This window comes from Pectinophora gossypiella, chromosome 2, assembly GCF_024362695.1.
Source record: "Pectinophora gossypiella chromosome 2, ilPecGoss1.1, whole genome shotgun sequence".
NCBI classification, from domain to species: domain Eukaryota; kingdom Metazoa; phylum Arthropoda; class Insecta; order Lepidoptera; family Gelechiidae; genus Pectinophora; species Pectinophora gossypiella.
Window position 1 is genome coordinate 16,553,295 of NC_065405.1, and position 19,965 is coordinate 16,573,259.

At 37.0% G+C, this 19,965-nt stretch overlaps 1 protein-coding gene across 1 annotated transcript in view; it reads right to left on the reverse strand.

Moving 5' to 3' along the window:
* LOC126378792 (uncharacterized) overlaps positions 1-19,965 on the reverse strand; it is a 38,500-nt gene that overhangs the window by 4,255 nt on the left and 14,280 nt on the right. Inside the window, exons 2-4 of the mRNA XM_050027196.1 lie at positions 12,231-12,400; positions 7,815-7,978; positions 5,652-5,774 (exon numbers count right to left, since the gene is read on the reverse strand). Of these exons, the coding sequence (XP_049883153.1) occupies positions 5,652-5,774; positions 7,815-7,978; positions 12,231-12,400 (457 nt within the window). The remainder of the gene's footprint in view (positions 1-5,651; positions 5,775-7,814; positions 7,979-12,230; positions 12,401-19,965) is intronic.

Consider the following 19,965-nt stretch of genomic DNA (forward strand, 5'->3'; position numbering starts at 1 on the left):
GACACTCGCGACACACATACGTCCACTCACTCACAAACAGATCACACTCTGGTGCTGATGCAAGGAGCCGCCACTGTTAGGAAAAACTGCACTTGAGGTAAATTAATAACTCTTAATGCAAGTCGGTTTCGAGGTTCGGTCCCTTCACTATGCAGGCGATCACCATCCTAGAAAGTTTGTACGAGTTCGTAAGAGTACGTACAGTAAAGTCTATGGTATGTTTTATACTGACGTTTGCTGCTCTACCTTTTTATCACGTTTTGACGACTTATTGAGATTTGCCGCAAATGACCTGGGGGGGGGGGGGGGGTTAAAATGGCCACGTTGGAGCAATTCATCTAAGGAAGCAATATTGCTATTTGACATTCGTTTGCATTTCGCACTTAGTTTTATATGCGCAAATGTCAAATTGCAACATTGGTTTCTTAGATGAATTGCTTTGATGTGGCCATTTTAACCCCCTCTAAAATGCTCTATTCAACCCAGTGTAGTACTGTATGTATGTGTGTAGAATATACGTTGGAGTACATACATAACATAAATAGCCTATATACGTCCCACTGCTGGGCACAGGTCTCCTCTCAATCAACCGGAGAGGGTTGGAGTGCGAACGGGAAATTCCAATTTCCCGCACTGGAAAATTCCGATATTTATTCAGGTTTTGGAGGTAAACTGAGAGTATCAGGCGAAGATTTCCGCTTGTTATCATCCGTGAAATGAAGCTTATCTCTTTGATTGACAGCCAAGAAATATATCAACAGGGATCGAATTCCGAAAACGTAGCCAAACTTCTAGAAAGTTGACTTTCACAGGTCATTCACCTCATGACTTTCATTTAAACAAAAATAAATCAAAGAAAACTAGGGTGACAATGTATTGACAGTAATAAGAACGTAAGTGAAATAAATAATTTATTTTTAGTTTCATTCAACGACAGAAGCTAAAGTAGACTGGCCAACGACCCCTCACATGTGCCAAACGAAATATTAAGTACATAAAAATAATTTGGCGAATTACTTGCTTGAGGTAGGTTCCTACTATCTTTGCGCCCGCGACTTCGCCTGCAGGGGTTTCGGTTATCGCGCGCGGTATATTTATTCCACCCCTACATAATATAAAAACTATCATATCTTCTTTCCCAATGTCTAATATGTATAACACAGTATCACGTCTGTATCGCCGAAGGGGTAGGCAGAGGTGTAATAATACACCACCTTAGTCCTTAAAAGGCTGCGGACACAGGATGGCCGCTGCAAGGATAATTTCTGCAGGTGGGGATACCTGGTTGATGGTTGTGATGACTGCGAGTGTGGACCTTTTATGCCGTCCTAAATGCCCTAACACCTGCACTATTAAAGAACTTCACGAAGCCACTGACAATGCCGTCAGCGTGGCCAATTACTGGTCGGCAAAAAAATAATATCGACCGCCATCGCCTCGCAAAGAAGAAGAATATCTATAATATAAGAATAATAATACACCCATTCCTCATCAGCTATGTTTAAGTTCCATGTAATAAGGGGCGTGCCTATTGCCAGTAACTGGGCACAAAACCTGGAAACCACGTGATTTTAATTATATTATTATATACCCCGCAAATAAAATGAAAAAAAAAAAAAAATTAAATGCCGCGCTGCTATAGGGCTCTGTAGCCATCGGCGGCACTGCGGGAACCCGTAGACTCACAAGTGCTGCAACAATCATCTACGATAGATGCTGTGGCCAATGATGATGATGATTATATACCCAGTTAGTGTTGGCTGGTAATTCTACATATTCAAGAAAATAAATACACAAGACCATTTACCAGTTACCATTAAGCGGACACATATCCTGAAAACCACGCGATATCAATTATCTATGATTCAAACATGAATTGAAACTCATCTATCTGTTTACCACATCAAAATTAGTTTGGTAGGTGTGGCGTGAAAGCTTAATAGACAAACATACTTAATTTCGCACTTATAACATTAGAAGGGATAATTAAAGCACATAATAACGGGTTCTTACCGCGTTTAAATGGGGATATGAGACTCCCGATACTCAGTCATCCCGTGATCATGGCACTTGCAACACTGTCGAAATATCGGGAGTCTCATATCCCCATTTAAACGCGGTAAGAACCCGCTTTAATTATGATAATAACCGCATAAACTTAAAACAATGTTTTAGAAGGAATAATTTAAAGAAGATTTTGATGAGAGGAAGAAGCAAAAGTGGTGTATGAGGATCGTATTAAGTGGAATTCCTTAATCTCTACCTACCCCAACGGCGGATAGGCTCACGCCAATTAAGTTCACTTTTTTCAGACCCCGGACACTTCATACAAACAACCTCGTTTTACACAGACAGCACACACTGACGTTTCGTATACGCGCATCTCTGTGTGTGACCTCTGACACCATACGATTCAAGTCTTTGGTCGATGGGGGGTGAGGTAAACTTAGCTCAGACGCTGGTGGGGAGCGGAGAGTTGCCGTTCTATACGTAGTATTATTCCTTATTCTATGCTCTTAAGTATGTGTATTTAAAGAATGTTATGTATGAATTATTTGTTTCCAGGCGAAAGAACCACACGGTTAATGACGTTGTCGTGAACCATACATAATCATGTAAGGTCACGAATTATCTGAATATTCACTGATTTCTGTTCTCTGTTCTAATGCACCTTCTTTTGTTCTCTGAAAATTATTTAGTTTTTTCGTAATGACAGCCCGCCAAAAGCATCAACTTTTTTCTGGCCAGTGTTATTATGACATATATAACCTACAAATCGATTACTCACTCGAGTAAAAATAAAATCGATATGATGCATTTTAATATTATTAAGAATTTGATTATTTAAATTCGAGAACTGATTACAGTTCGAGACAGACGTTGATATGTGGGCTCGTGTAAGAACTTGCCTACACCTCATGATAACACGATACAAGTACCTATCTAAATCCACTCTGAGTTGTTACCACACGAACTAACTTATCAGATCAACCAGTATTTCATTGATTGACAATCACATATCGATAGCAAAAGTAATTTTAAACAATCGATATTTAGCACCTATGTATCTATGGGCTTTGAATACATTATAGATTTTTGTTAATTCATGGTTAAAGTTGATTGAAAGTGCTAATATCCATTTATTTTTCAAGGCCGAAGTAAATTGAAGATAAGAAAAACATAAAATAGCAATATAATAGTTTTAAAGTGAATAAGTATGTAAAAAGGCTAGGTAGGTAAGTGAGCGCGAAACGCGCGCCATACAAGTATGTGCAAATAGTTCATACTTCAACTTTGCACTCCACTTGTCGGCAAACTAAACGAACCACGGAGCTCTTTGACAATGTATTAAAAAGGTCGACTTATGCATTATAATCTGCACGGTAAGATGTCAAATATAGACTGTCGTGCAAGGAGATCCCTCCTTATCACAGGAAAGCTAAAAACCTTAGTATGATCGTCTATTTATCTAAAAAATACTTTTGTATGCAGTATCTTACGCATTGGCGGGCGGAGAGTTACCGTTCTATTCTTTATTCTATGATAAAGTTTTTTTTTAATAATAAAGAATCGCGTTTGACCACAATCTCACCTGATGGTAAGTCTATGGTGGATCACGCTACCCAGCAAATGCATATTTACTCTAGCCTTGAAACTCCCAGATTATAACGAGTTGGAAAAACAGACGACGGCAGACAGTTCCAGTCCCTTGCTGTTCGCATCAAAAAGGAAGAGGCAAAACGTTTAATGCGGTTTGGTGGTATATATGTCGCAGTCGGATTGTATTAATTCGGTGTATTACATTACGGCTAGCTGTTTTCAAAAACAGGGCCGTTTTGTAATGCGGCGGTTCAACGATGAAACGCCTGTTGACGTCTAGTTGTCCGTAGATGGAATGGAGTGGGAATTAACTCGTGAAGTTCCTGCGCACACTCACTGAAGTAAGAGGTATCTGGTTATCTGTCTTTACCTACTTTTAATTTACACCTAGACAGCGACTTTGAAAATCAGCACCTGCAGTTATTGTGTCATAGTCAGGTGTTTTGCATTATATAATTAATTAATAATGCATTTTTATAATGAATTAGCAAAAGCATTGTTGAGCTAATTACTTAATTGCATTGTGTTGTCTTGCTGAAGCTTTTATCAGCAAAATTATGCGTCACAACTCACAAGCAATATTACACGTGTTGCGTGCGTCTCATTAATATAACTATAGAGGTATATTCATAAATAATATGTAGTATTCCCACCGCTATATGATTATGTTCCTATCGGGCTGGGCAGAGCCACAAGTCGTCTAGCTTTGTCCAGTACACATTATTTAGCTTTATTCTAAGTTACACCTGTCATTTTCTTATCCGCCGAAATGGAAAGAGACGGGTAATCGACAGGCATAAAATTTACGTAACACACTAACACACGTCAATTTTAGGCAGAAATTTACACTAGCCAATAACCCGACAGAACTAAGTTGACAGCACACGTCAAACTGGTTGCATGTTAGCGAGATGCCTATTTGATTCGCCCGGATTTTTCAGTCATTATTTTTTGCCGTCTCTTTCCTTTTCAGGGGTTAAGAAAATGACAGGTGTAACTTCCGCATGCAGAAGAGAGCCGTCAAAGCAATTGTCCAAGTGCCACAGGATATGTCTGCAAAGACGTCGTTTAAATCCCTTGGTATCCTCACATTTCCCTCCATAGTTGTGATGCCGGTAGCTGCTTACGTTCGCTGTAACCTAGACGAGTACACAACATCGAAGGATGTTCATGGACGTAACCTGCGGAACTGTAATAGGCTGAGAGGTGTTCAACACAGACTTGCCAAGTCTGACCGGCTGACCCACGTCATGGGTCCGGAGGTGTACAACAAACTACCGACACATATCACTGACGCACCATCATTGCCCTGTTTTAAGTCTCGACTCAAACGCTGGCTTCTTGAGCATACGTTCTATAGTTATAACGAATTTATTTCATTTACTTATCTCATAATTTTATTTTAATATTTAAGAATGACTTCTTTATTACGCTATTGTATTCATTTTATGATTATTATTATTTTATTTTGTTTTTAATGTGTAATGAATGATGCCAAATGAATTATTCCACTAGTAGAATGTAACCTAGATTATATACGACATATGACATGAAATACGAACTATTACGAATAAATGAATATGAATATAAAATAAAATTGGGTGGTGTGTACAGGAATTATAATCATTAGGTAATTTAGATAACTTATGGGAACTCCCTTAGGTAATCGTGATACATATATTGATAATAGGTATATTGTGTGACTCAGTAAAATTTGATAAAAACTTACGTTAATATTAGATAATTATAATGTTCGACCAAATCATAACCATGAGTCATTAAGTGATGAAAATTAGAATAATGTGTCAAGCGAAGTCTATCCACAAATATCTTTCACAAAGTCATTGGGGAATTGATTGTTTTTCGTTTAGGTCTGTGCTGGAACCGAACCTGCGCCCTCAAAGTGAGAGGCAAGCGTTCTACCAACTGGGCTATTACGGCCCTACCAAAAAACGAAAAAACTATATTAGATAATACGTTCGATTTATCCATCCCTTTACCTGTGTATGTATGAATTAATGAATAATATGTGTTTGTATGCTCGGGCTCACCTCTTGCCCGCCACCAGCGGCCTCTTCCATCTGCGTCTTGACGTGCTTGGCTCTGAGCATGGGCTTTACCATGCGCAGGCGCACGTACGCTTCTATACTGAACACCGCAGACAGCAGCGCGAACTGAAACAATACGGAGACTGCTTGTTAATAGGGTATTTGACTGGGTCAAAGATGAATTATAAAATGCTAATCTAGAAATAATCGGGTGCGAAGTTTTGAGGTAGCGTCACTTCCTATGGATCGGTGGACAGGGGAGTGCTCGTTAAGTAAAAGCACTATAATGTTGGTGCTGTCCACTCAAGGGTTAGTAGGGAAATAAACCTAACACCCCATCCCCCCCCCCCCCCAAACACCGCGTCCTGCAGACCCCGAGGCTGGATATGATAAACTTCGTTAACAAAACTGTGGGCTTCGTCGCCATATTTGGAACAGAAATCACAGGCTACGGGAAGACTGACTTTTAAAAGTTTAAAGTTCTTTATGTGTAAGATTACAGGTACTAAATGATCTTATAGCTAGGATGTCCGCCATGTTCGACCTTTTAAAATGCTATTTCCAATTTGAGGTTAATATTCCTATAATGTTAAAGAAAAAAGTGCACAAATACAACGTGCGAGACGTAAAATTTTCTCGAAATAGCTGGATGTTGCAATAAAACAATTTTTATAGCTTTTCTCGAACGTTTTACGTACTTTTTTCATCGCTTGTAGGTATTTTAGTGGACACATTCGGCTCCTTTTATTTTTAAGTAACTTAAAATATACGTGTCGAAGCCTTAGTTTTTTATAAATGGTAAAAGGTATTAAGATAAGTAATGCAAAAAAATATGAAAGGTCCCATGATAAGGTAGATTGAGTAATGAATTTTTGTCATTTATCTGCAAAGTTAAGGAAGTCACTGTCCATTATCAGGCGACAGAAAATGACATTGTTTCCGACAGCCAAATCCGTTTCCTATCGCAATCTAAAGCAATCACAAAACTTGACCTTAAAAAAACCTTGTATTTGCCGCCATTTACACGGAGTGGCGCGATTATTTTATTAGCGAAAATTGTAGATCCATTATAATTGTGTTAAATTAATATGCACCTACTTACTTACTTATTAACTAAGTAATTTAAGATAAACTTATTTATTTCAACTAAGTATTTATAATAATGTGATATTTTTTTACAAGTGTTTTTTTACGAAATACTTATCCTTCGTCATCTCGAGTAGTCGAAAATAATGGTCTTTATCTAATGACAAGTCAAGGTGTGCAATTTACTATTACAACATAAAGAACGTATGATATTTGCTTGGCATTGCCAATAAATACCATTAGCGAAATCATCAATCATAAATTAAAAACCAATTTCTTATGACATCCAAAAGCTCAATAAGTAGATGATGATTACTAGCTTGCTCCTCATAAAAGACCTTCCTTTGGCGCCAAAAAGATAATCGACCTACGATTGTTTTTAAAATAGAATTATAAAAAATGGCTTCGAACACATTGTTATCTAAACGTAATTTATTTTTCAATTTATTTCCCAATCTGTCTGTGGCTGTTATGATTAAGTTCAGTAAAAGCATAATTAAATATTAATAAGACTTTTAAAATGATAAGACTTTTCCATCAATTGCCACTTATAAATCGACTGGTTATTCAGACTGTTCAAAATAAATAAATAATTTATTTATATTAATAAATAAGGTAAGTACTTTAAAAAAAATGGCTCAGATTAAGAATACGGTTTTATTCTTATTGTGATTTGATTGACCTTTGCAAAGAATAGGAATATTCTACTATTAGAGGAGAATTTAGAAAATGTGCAAATAAAAAAATAAAAAAGTAGCTATGGTATTGACTAATAACATCGATTTCATCGATGAATATCGAATAAGGTTATTAAGTCAGTGAAAGGTATTTGCGATCGCTTGTGGAGGTATTGGACAAAGCGGATACTTAAACTTTGCTCTATGGCAAGGTTTTTTTTGTGTTAATCTCAACTAGCAAAACCAAGTTTGGTTTTGCAAGTCCTATAATCTTTATTATGTATGATAGTTATAACTTATAACTGCGTATTAATAAATTGTAAACTCTAAATAACTCTTGATTGATTAACTCTTGATTGATTGTAACTCTACCTAATATGAAGGACTTCAGTTGGAAACTCACCTGCACCCAAGAGGTGTGCTGGAACTTAGTGATGCACTGCAAACGGAAGTATGCGAGCAGTGCGGTCAAACTGACGAGAGAGTTGAACCCGTAATATACCGGGAACAACACTGTTTGCACCCGCCCAAACTCGTGTCGCGGCAGGTTGAAGTACAGCACTATGCCTGCGGGAGAAAAAAATAAATTAATAAAAAATACTCAGAAAGAAACAAATAAAATACAATAAAAATAGGTGTCTAAATATACACAACAAATATTTATTCTTAATAATACAAAAATAATATTAAAATACTTAATGCTTTTCTAGTACATCATCCCTACAATAATTAAATCATTTTACCTATTTCATTTCATAAGTAATAAAAAATACACCGTGGCGCAAGTGTCGCAATATCTGCATATAATTATTATGATTTATCAAAAAGTATTATTAAAATTCGGGAGATTTCTTTCGTGGTATTCGATAATTATTATTAAAAGATGACGGCTCTCTATTACAAACATAACGTACATAACATTAAACAGACTTTAAGCATCCCGCTGGAGAGAACTGGCCTCTTTCAATTAAGTGCAGGGGTTATGGAGCATACAACACTACCTCGACACTTCTTCACTACGGATTGGTGAGGTGTTTAGGCGATCCGCCAAAGATTTTCAACACACAGAACAGAAAATGAGTGAAAGTTTCGTTTCAGGAACCAGGCATAATTACCCACTTAGATATGTAGAGTACATATTTACCTTGTACATATGCCTTATAAATTCACGGAAGTAAATTCAAAGTAATGGAATTGATAGTACGAAAGCGGCCGAGCAGGAAATAAAAAGAGAAAATAAATGGAAATCCAGTAGCAGCTACATTACTCTGCGTATAATCGTCAACAATTAGGTACGATCCGCTTCAACATGCGAAATATTTGACCTACTCATTTTAATTGAAGTATGTTTCTAAAGGAAATTGTATGTCTTAATATGATGTGTGTGAAAGCCTCCTCATGATGTTTTCCTTCACCGCTGAGCACGTTATAATCGTTTGTGATCCACATATGAATTCGAAAATCACTGGTTCAGGCCAGTGCTGGGATTTGAACCTACGATCTCACAGAGAGAGTCAAGCTTTCTTACAACTGAGCTACCACAGCTCGGCGTAACATTGATAAAGTACTATTAGGTACTTTTATTATAGGTATATTGTCAGTCTGTTACGTTCGGTATTCCTGTATAGGCTCGCTAACCAGTTACTATGACGGCAAATCAATTTTCAAAGAATTATTTTATACCTACGTTAATAGTACCTATTTCTTTAGGTTAAACATTGTTTGAAATAACGGGCTATGAATCGAACGAAACTACTAGATCAATACGTGATCAGGATGAAGCGTCATTCCAACGCGCATCGTCATATTACCGTCAGCTTGATATTATATAATACCTACACCACATATCATAGTCACGCGATGAGCGTACCTATACCTCAGCCCGGACACTCCATATAAAAATCTCGTCCTTACTGTGCACCGCTTTACCGTGTAAGTGCGAGACAGACATCTCTGCGCGCTCCCTTACTCTTTAACGGCTTGCGATATTTAAGAAACAGCGGTAGAGATAAATCTAGCTCGGCATCGATGTGGAGTGTCCGTTCTGTACTTAGTATTAGTACGTATTATGCGTTATTCTATGCCTAAGTATACATAAAGCACAACCCGGACACTTCGCATAATACACCTCGTTTTACACAGGCACTACACATTGACGTTATCGTTACACACGCATCTGTGTGTGTGTGATGTCTGACACCATACAATTGATGACTGAAATAAGATGGGGGGGGAGGGATAAATCCTAATTCGGCCGCTGTTGGGAAGCGGAGAGTTGCCGTTCTAAACGTAGTATTATTCCTTATTCTATGCCTAAAGTCACGAGAAGATCGAATGACCGCAATGATGAGGTGACGTCACTAACAGCTGTATGCCTAAGCTTCGTCATTCGGAATTGAGTGTCACCGAACGTCAGATGACCTGTTGCCGTAGCTAAGGTCTACCTAAGGTCAGATCAATCGCTTGCCCCCTCCTGTCAACATCATGCCACTTGCAAATCGAATTGTCAAGTGGAATATTATATTTGGTTTAAAATATATAACGTCGTCTTATACTTAGAAACAAACACGTAAGCGCCATTTTGAAAAATCACATTCGGATGTAAATTTAACTAGTTTCAATCCAGCGAAAAAATTGTGGTTAAAATTTTAATTCAATGAAATGGATGGTTTTGTTGAAGAAAATCACAACAGAGTGTAATTTTTCAAAAAGGCCTTACTTAGGTGTTTTTCACTATATGGCGAAGTATTATCCTCACGTGTGGAAGGCAGACATGGAAAATAGAAGTAAATTCGCCGTTAAAAGTATAAACAAATAGTTTTTTGTAATTTTTCCGAATATATTTTTATATTTTAAAATTAGATTTTAACAAGATGATTAAAGAAAATAAATGACTATATTATTAGGTGGGATTGTTTTTAGTCCAGATGGAATTTTGATAAACTGATAAAACATGACCTTAATATTGTGACAACCCATTTCAAAGTTGCAATTTAAGCTCTACGTCCTTAGGCGATGGTTAGACAGGCGTAAAATATTCGCTCATTACAAGTAAGTCGCTTTATAAAATAAAAACCTTTTTTTAAAGGCGGTAAACTCTAAAAGAGTGATAACAAGTGACAGACAGACAGGCAGTTTGTTAAAACTTAAATAAGGCGATTTTTTTGGTACTTTTATTTATTGCATGTCTTGTTAAATTACCTTTTAAGCGATTCTCACATTACTATAGTAGCATATAATTATACATCAATGTTCGCACACGACACCGCGGACCGCCGAGGTTGGCGATGAAGCGGTTGGCAAGGACGCTTGCAGCCACTTTTGATACCAAGTCGTAAGATAGATAAAGCTATGATGGTATGAGAACTGGTGGTCAGGACGTCGCCAATATAATGGTCCTATGCTCTGACATGTTATCAACAAATAGACTCACATTCGCTAAGGAGCTTTTCTATAAAAGCGTTCTAATCGTGTCGTAAATACGTAGATAGTATAAGTTCATTAATAAATTCATCCAGCATCACTGGATACAGGTGACGATAGGAAATAATAAATAATGTTAAATATATATTGATAATAGCGTAATTTGTTTTACCTATTAATAAATACTAACATAGCTATAAGTTGAATTGTTACTAACACTCTTAACTAACCATCTATGGACTATTGTATTGTCTGATATACTTAAATGAGTAAATAAATTACCTCAAATTAAGATGTTATTGCTGTTCAAATAAAGTGCAACATCGGTTGTACAGTGTCGTTACACGCCGTTGCTTGTGACAAGATGCGCCGCGGATATTTTTTTACAGAGATTGGTTGTCTATTTGTTATATATGTATACTAGGTATATAAAAAAATAAAAATAAAAAGCATTTATTTCAGGCGATGCCCATAAAAAAAGTTACACACATACAACACAATTACATTCAAATTCAAATTCAAAAATATCTTTATTCAGTAGGTAACATAGTTACACTTTGAATCGTCAATTTTTACATAACGAAAGTCTCATCCTAAAACTACACACAGACACATAGACGCTCAGCACAAGAAATTATAAGGCCACGCAGATCGCATTCCAGTGCCTCCAAATAGGGCAATCTGGCTTATCTGATAATGCCTTTAGGATGCCACTGGGTACATGCTCCTAAGTGTTTTAAAATATTAATTTACTTTTTTGAATTTTTGATTGAGATTCTTGAAACCTCTCTGTAAAGCTCCTATTAATAAAATGTACGTAAGTAATTTATTTATTTAATCGTTGCAGTAAAACATTGCAGTAATAAACGTTAATTAATTTAAATGATACTAAAGCCTTGAACCGGACTTAAGTGCTTTTGATAATAAAAACTTAAATTGAACGCGCATTCAATTCGATTCCTGAAACTTTTCGGTGCGCTAAAGAAATGGGAGATGCGTGTTGCAAGACAAGTAGGACCTGATTTACGGAATGTCACAGAACATGTTCTGTTACCATACAATTAGTTTTAATAATTTTTTTTTTATTGAAACATTACTGTGCTGTTAAGCAACTTTCGCAAAGGCCGGTCATAGGATGATGGGTGACCACAAAAAAAAGTTTTCATCTCGAGCTCCTCCGTGCTTCGGAAGGCACGTTAAGCCGTTGGTCCCGGCTGCATTAGCAGTCGTTAATAACCATCAATCGGCACTGGGCCCGCGTGATGGTTTAAGGCCCGATCTCCCATCCATAGGGAAGGCCCGTGCCCCAGCAGTGGGGACGTTAATGGGCTGATGATGATGTATGTGTGTCAAGTAGCCAATTCTAAGATCTGGCCACGACAGAGACAAGACTTACCGGATACGAGCGTCATCCAGATCTCTGCGCCGAGATGGGTGGCGACGGCGCCGACGTATAACGCCCGCCATCCGCGCACGTTGCCACTAGCACCTGGCCTGCTCGTGTAGGCGAGGAACACCGCCAGCACCAACACCAGGTACACCGGCTGCCAGGTGCGGCTGAGGACCCTGGAAGAGATGGATCACATGAGTATTTTTCTTCTCTTATAGTCCTATTATCCCCTACTGGGATTTAAAGGTCGAATGTCAAAAAGCTATAAGATTAATGAATCCCTAATGTCTTGTATTAAATGTGTTCCTCTAGTTATTAAATAACTTGTAATGTATACTATGTCACTGCTTTAAGTTTACGCGGTTAGCATCATAATTAAAACACATAATAACGAGTTCTTAACGGAGTCATCCCGTGATCATGGCTCTTGCAACAGTGTCGAAATATCGGGAGTCTCATATCCCTACTTTAAACACGGTAGGTGTTTTAATTATACTATGTCACATTAACTTTTTTGACAAATTAACCCGTAAGCTTCTTTAAATGTCAAATATGATAGTGCGACAGGGTTATAAAGTGGGTAATTGATATTGCTCATCTGTATGTAAGTATGTAAGCATGTCAAATTGTCAATGAATTAAATACAGTAAAAGAGAGCGAGGTATTCACTACAAGAACAGTACCTACTTATTATTCAATCAAACGTAATACTTAATCAAATATTGGTAATTTTACGCGACGGTGTTTTGTTCGAGATAATATTTATGTTTCCCTAGTGCTAACGTGAAGATCGTGAGAAAACCGCAAGTTGTATTGAAAAAGTCGTTTATAACTTCATACAATCTTCATACGTGATGTTAGCAGGGTGTTGACCTATGCATGTGTGGTGTAAGTGTGTGTGCTAATCAAACATAATGTTATAAACATGTTTATTTGTTCACCTATTTCTTAGTTTGTTTAACACGTCACGTTATGACGAGATGTTATACCTATTTTGAGTTGCTCGTCACAACGTCAACAGACGTTGCAGACACACCTTATTCACTTAATCACTAAGTATACGGTGGCTTATGCTACTCTGGCTATAAAGGCAGTCAATCAGCTCGCGATAACCAAACACTTCAGGACCCCTATAACGATCACGCTGGCTGGAGTCGATTAACTATTTCAAGTATAACTCTCTCAGACGACGCCCTGACGCGAGGTTCGCAACCAACTCAAGCCAATCAACCAAGCCTGTGTTGTCTTAAATTTTGTACCGGGTGACAGCCCTCAGCGCTTCCCATTTGGCCCGCCAAGTAGTTAAAGTCACTTGCAGTAAATCTACAATTTAATTCACGTCAGAAAAGAAAAGAAGAAAATGTTAAACCTTATGCGATAAGTAAACTCCTTACGGCCACATTTGGCATTGAGGAGTCCTAAGGCCACCCGACCACATACCACCAGGCCCCAGCGACTTTGCAGCGATTCAACTCAACACAAGACAAAACTCACGCGCCTCACTCCTTGTCGCGATGAAACTCACATTCCCGAGAAATGCGTTTCGGATGTAAGTATGTGACCTAACCTGTGTTGAGCTGGTTTTCCCTTCTCGGGTACAGACAGGCAGTCGCTTCTGTATAAAACCGGACCTCTCAAATCTTAAGGTTAGGTAGACCCCTAGAAAACGGGATAATATACGAGATATCTGTATAACTGTCGCGATTCAATCGCTATACAGCATCGACGCATGCGCACAGCATGTTGTATCGCTTTTAGTAGCGCATGTTAGTTCCTTCGATAAGGTTCCAAACTAGTCAGCAGTTCGTGCCACATGTTCCTACTCAACATTGCATTACAACTTTGTCTAAATAGATGTACTAACTAGTGTCATAGAATAAGGAATAATACTACGTATAAAACGGCAACTCTCCGCTCCCCACCAGCGTCTGAGCGAGGTTTACCTCACCCCTCCTCGAACATAGTTTAGACTCGAATCGTATGGTGTCAGACGTCACACACACAGATGCGCGTGTACGATAATGTCAATGTGTAGTGTCTGTGTAAAACGAGGTTGTTTGTATGAAGTGTCCTGGGAGTGCTAGTATAAAGGACAGATAGCAAATGGTTGCACAACACATGGCGATAGATAACGCAAGCAATCATGCGGTGATAACGATTGATCACAAAGGAATCACGCCCCCGACTGATTGCCATCCTATTTATTATTATCATCGTGACGCGGACTTTGATATGAGTAACACTGTTTATTCATCTCTCGCGTGTGTTGTGAGGTAGATTACCAACCTTATCAACCCTGGTGTCAGGGTTACTATTGAGCCGCCAAAGGACCCTGACATGACTCATTTTTTCTAGCAGTTTTTGCGCAGTCACATTAGGGTAATATTATCCGTATAGGTACGTACCTAGTTAGGTGGAATGTGTTATTTTTGTTTTATCTATATTATATCAAGACGCACCTACTAGCGACATCTATGATTATGCAATGGTATAAATAAAAAGTTAGTCTGCACTGAATAACCGACGTGTTTCACTACAGAATGGTCCTAAGAAAATCTTATACTTATATCTCTAAGCTTTAATTCTTCTCTCGTGCGGGCTGTGAGGTTAATGACCGACCTCATCAACCTTGTCAGAGTTATCCCTGACAAAATTGAGCCGCCAAAGGCCCCTATAACGTGTACATACCTAAATAAATAGTAGTTGGGACTGCGTAAAGTGCTTGAGGTAAGTAAGAAGTGAGTAGAATGTTTATTTTCATATATTCAATTCCTCGGGTTTGTCTGTGGGAGTAGAGTTCGCTTAATGTTATTAACTAATAGCTGAGAGATCTTTTGCATAAGATATTTAAATAAAGATTTACTGAATTTATTTATATTGTACTCTTGACTGTTTACGGTGTCGCTTTCTATAATCAATACAATGATTGATCATACTGACGACATTGACAGAAATAGCGCAAAAACACGACAAATCCTCAGAAATAACAATAGAAAATCCAAAAACACCTCGTGACGCAAGTAATACATTACGTTGCGCGAAACATTGGCGCTTATCAACTGATTACGAACACACTTGGTACTGCCGACGTGATTTCTCGCACGTGGCCTTACCTTAACGTTACTTATTTGGGAAAGTACTTAGGTAAGTAAGTAATGTTATTTAGTAAACTTTTCAATAGAAAAATATTTATTTATTTACACCATAAACTAGTTAGGTCCTAGTACGGCTTTGAAACAGACTACTCTGGGCGCCATCCCACTCGTGTTAGGCAGAGTACTGCGGGGCGGAAGGCAAGAGCATAGAATAAGGAATAATAAGAGAGTAACCACTGCCCTTTTTTTCGCTAAAAAACAAGAGCGTAGCTCTTTAATTAGAAACTAGTTTGGTAAGTAAAAAACTAAAATTGACGTGTGTTCCATAAACTTTGATTACCCGTCACTTTCCTTTTCGGCGGATAAGAAAATGACAGGTACCTATAACTTAAAATAAAATTATACTAATCTAAAAAAAGGAAAAGATTTGTGTTTATTTATGTATCTATTTTAATATAGAATTTAAAACAAAATAAATAAAAGCAAATTATTTACTAGTTAAAAACCCCTGCTTGGCGCAAATATACCTAAGTTTTACTATTCATTTTTTATGTCACCTTATGTCGATCCTATACATTTTTATCACTGTCACTAACAACCAACGTATGCTTTTAATATGGACCTAAGTAGGTATGATTAGTGTTGTAAATTATGTCATCATTATAGCAACACTGATTATAAAAAAGTAAAAAAAAAGTATATAATATCTTGGCCTATTCCGTCCAGGGCTGCTCCGAACCCCGCAAGTATAATTATTATTTTAGCCTATTTCCTGTAAATGTTTTTAATAATAATGTGCTGAAAATAAATGATATTTACTGTGGTCGAGTTTAATTGCTAATACGTGATCAACAACAATTAGGGTACCTTGTAGAAGATTTTATATTCTGAGCACAATGTTTTAACACGGTGACTGAAAGTGCTATTGTAATCATGACTGAGGTTTTGTGTTCCAAGAAATTTTTATCGCGACACTTGCGAAAACACTTTACTTGATAAAAATGTTTCTTTTCATTCATGGATCTCGTAATACTAAGAGCAACTAAAGGTTGCCTGGAAGAAATTGCTACCTTAGCAATAAGGTTGTGTTATTTACCAATTGTTTATCTGTAATTTTTTTATGTATTGTGTTTGTTTTGTGTGCAATAAAGTGTTATTGTATTGTATTGTAAGATGGGAACCGCCTTTATACCTACTTACGTCCCTCTGCTGGGCACGGGCCTCCCCTCAATCAACCGGAGGGGGTATGGAACATACTCCACCACGCTGCTCCACTGCAGGTTGGTGAACCACACCAGCAAGGTAGCAACACAGAAATTCATCATCACTAATTTAAGAGCTACGCTCTTGTCGGTGTAGCATCCTTTATGCTACTTTTTAGGGAAAAATAGAGCAGTGGTTTCCCGCTTGCCTTCTGCTTCTGGACATAGAAATTATGCACCTTGAAATACCAGTATATAGCTTAACCGCAGTAATCTTAAGATGTGTAGTCGTGGGAAACGTATAAAACCACTATGAATTGCTTCATTTATGTTGCACCGGCTTATGATTATAGTAGTCACGTTATAGCCCTCGTGATGTGAGTGAAAAAAACTTATTAGTGAAGGTAGATATGTCTTAACTAAGAGTGAAAACTGTCATAATAAGTCGTACTAATAAGGTTTTACTGTAATCAAAATTTGTGCTTATTCTATTTAGGTTTTTTTTTTTTACTTTTTGGCTGGAACGGAAACGGGACGGTTGCTTTCTTCATTGAATAATCTAAATAATCAATACGAAGTGGTGTTTTGTGGTTAATGATTACATTAAGTTAGTCGGAAAACATTCGCGATAGTGTTATTATATTGGAATATTCAATAAACAAAGTGTACATATCTATTTGTTTTTAAATTTAAAATATTATCTGGTATTTTATTGTAAAAACATTAGGTACATTTTGATCACAGTTTTAAATATCATCTGCAAAAACAATGTTCAAGTGTTCAAGGCACCTACCATCGGTACCTCGATCGAGTCGACCATCTCATTCTCACTATTTATCAAAGGCACTCTCTTTATCTACGCAGTTGTTTTCGTTCCGTCTTTTGTTTTGCATAAACTCATTCACGCATTTCTCGATCTGAATGTATTTCCAATGACGCAAACAGACGTCACTCGTAAATATTTAACATCTATTTGATAGTACCTCCATCTATCTTGGCTTTCCGCCCGCGACTTTATTTTATCGTGAGCGTAGGTGTTTTCCGTAACTTTTCATCCCCTTAGGGGGTGATTTCCGGGATAAAACTATCCTACATTCTTCCTTATCTATCTTGGCTTTCCTTCCGCGAGGAGCTCCACTATCGCGAGCAGCAAGTTTTTCCATCCCTTTTTATCCCCTTAGGGGATGATTTCCGGGATAGAAACTATCCTATACTCTTCCTTAGGTCTCAAAAAATCTCTATGCAAAATTACATCTAAATCAGCTGTTTAAGCGTGAAAAGGTATCAGACAGACGGATAGAGTTACTTTCGCATTTGCAATATTACAGTAATACACGCGCGGCTGAGTAGGTATGCAGCATGCACTTGTGACGCATAATGTGACGTATTATACCTACAGTTATATAACCAAGGTTGTCTAGTCTATAATATAATCATTGATGAGTTAATGACCTGTCGTTGCTATGGTGACGAACGAGGTGTGATAAATATAGTTGTAAGCTAAATATGTTTTATACTTTGGCTACCAGATACCTACTATATTTATAGTACTTGTCTTATTATATTGTCGTTAAGTCGGTGGTCCCGGTTACTACTTACTGATGTAAGTGAGTAATCGTTACATGAGCAGAGGCCTTTGGCGGCTCAATCATAACCCTGACACCAGGGTTCTACCAATTGAGCTACCACGGCCCAAAAAAGTCTTTAATGTTATAAGGATAATAATACCTTTGTATAATATATGGCTCCTTAGTTTTAAATCAACTTATCGAAGGATCAAAACGCAATAAACTTCGTAATTACAGCTTGAAGCGTCATACATACATTTAAGATTTCTTTCATTCATTTAAGGAAACATACCTACCTTCTTAAGTTCCGTTACCTTGGCATTTCTGAATGAAGAACTCTTTATGAAAATAAAACGTGCATAAATCTTCCATTTAAAAAAAGAACATTTTTAATGTGTAAAAAAAGAACATTTTTAATGTTTCTTTTTTTTTAAATACAATAATTTGTTTTTATAACTTTTTATTTATTTAACAGTTTATTGAGCACAGAAACAAGAATATAAAAAATACAAGATGTTTACACACAAGAAGAACGATTTCGGTTCAGCGGATTGTTTTTACTTTTTTTTCTCCAATAAATGGTAAAACTTACAAGAAAATAAATATGAGCCTAAAATGATATCTGAGAATATGAATTTATGTTTTTGAGCTTTTAAAAGCGAGCTTTAATGATGATGATCACGCAAGAAAAACCACATTTTTTAGTAATAACGTGTTTGAAACACTCGTTGCGAAATGGCGCCAAAAAGCGGCAGCTTTCCAAATTGCAAGAAATGTGGTTTGTAACTATTTTTACTGTTACTGACAAGAATCATATTAACCACTAGCACTAACATAATAGTCTTGTTTAATCAAAGTACTTACTAGAAAATCGAGTTTCCAGAAAAGGTTTCGAGACCAATCTTCCAGAGTCTTCGAGACTAATTTGCTAACATCCAAAGTTATCGATTATCATTGCGAATATTTCCATAATCGATACAGACTTGTATTCATTAGCATAATCTGTGGAATTGGTATCCGCTTAATTTTACGACTGGATTTACATGATTACATTAGCAAGTCGAATACTGTAATTTGTTGTTAATTTATTTCTATAGACGGCAATATGATTGATATAATACGACAATCCCTGTTATTATCTATGAAATTGAATGTAAAGGGTTCTTTAGCAATGTTCATGGAAATTCTAGGGTCGTTTCGAGTAACTTCGTTTCTATCTTAAGAGATAGAATCCTATCCTACGATTGGCTAAAATATCAATGAATTTACATCAATCGGCTAGTTGCGTCGACTTCAGAAGTTAAATTCTAAGATTGCATAAAACGAAATATTATTCCTTAATTTTTAATAGGCAGATTTTGAAGTGGATTAAATAAATAAATTATTATAAAATAATTTATATTACTTATTAATTATTATAAAATAATTTATATATTAATAAATAATTAAAATAATAAATAAATAAATAAATACATTTTTAAAACTATCTTTTTATATTTCTTAAATAATGTTTTTAACGTGACGTATCTGGCATTCATTTTCCCTAATTTTTTTCCAGAGCGTGGTTCTTAAAGTGATGATCATCTGGCATTAACTACTTGGCCGGGCAAATGGGGTGCGCTCAGGGCCAGGGACAAAATTTAGTTCAACAGGCCTGGGGATGCCCAGTTAGCGTGAACCTCGGCTCAGGGCGTCGTCTGAGAGGATGATATTTTTTTCTTAAATCCAACTCACCAAGAATGGTCGCCGGCAAAGATTGCAATTTCTGACTATCGAGGCGTTAGACGTAAGCATTATTTCTTATTCTATGACGTAAGTAAAATACGACCACACAATACTAATATTACAAATGAGAAAATGTATGTGTGTGTCTGTC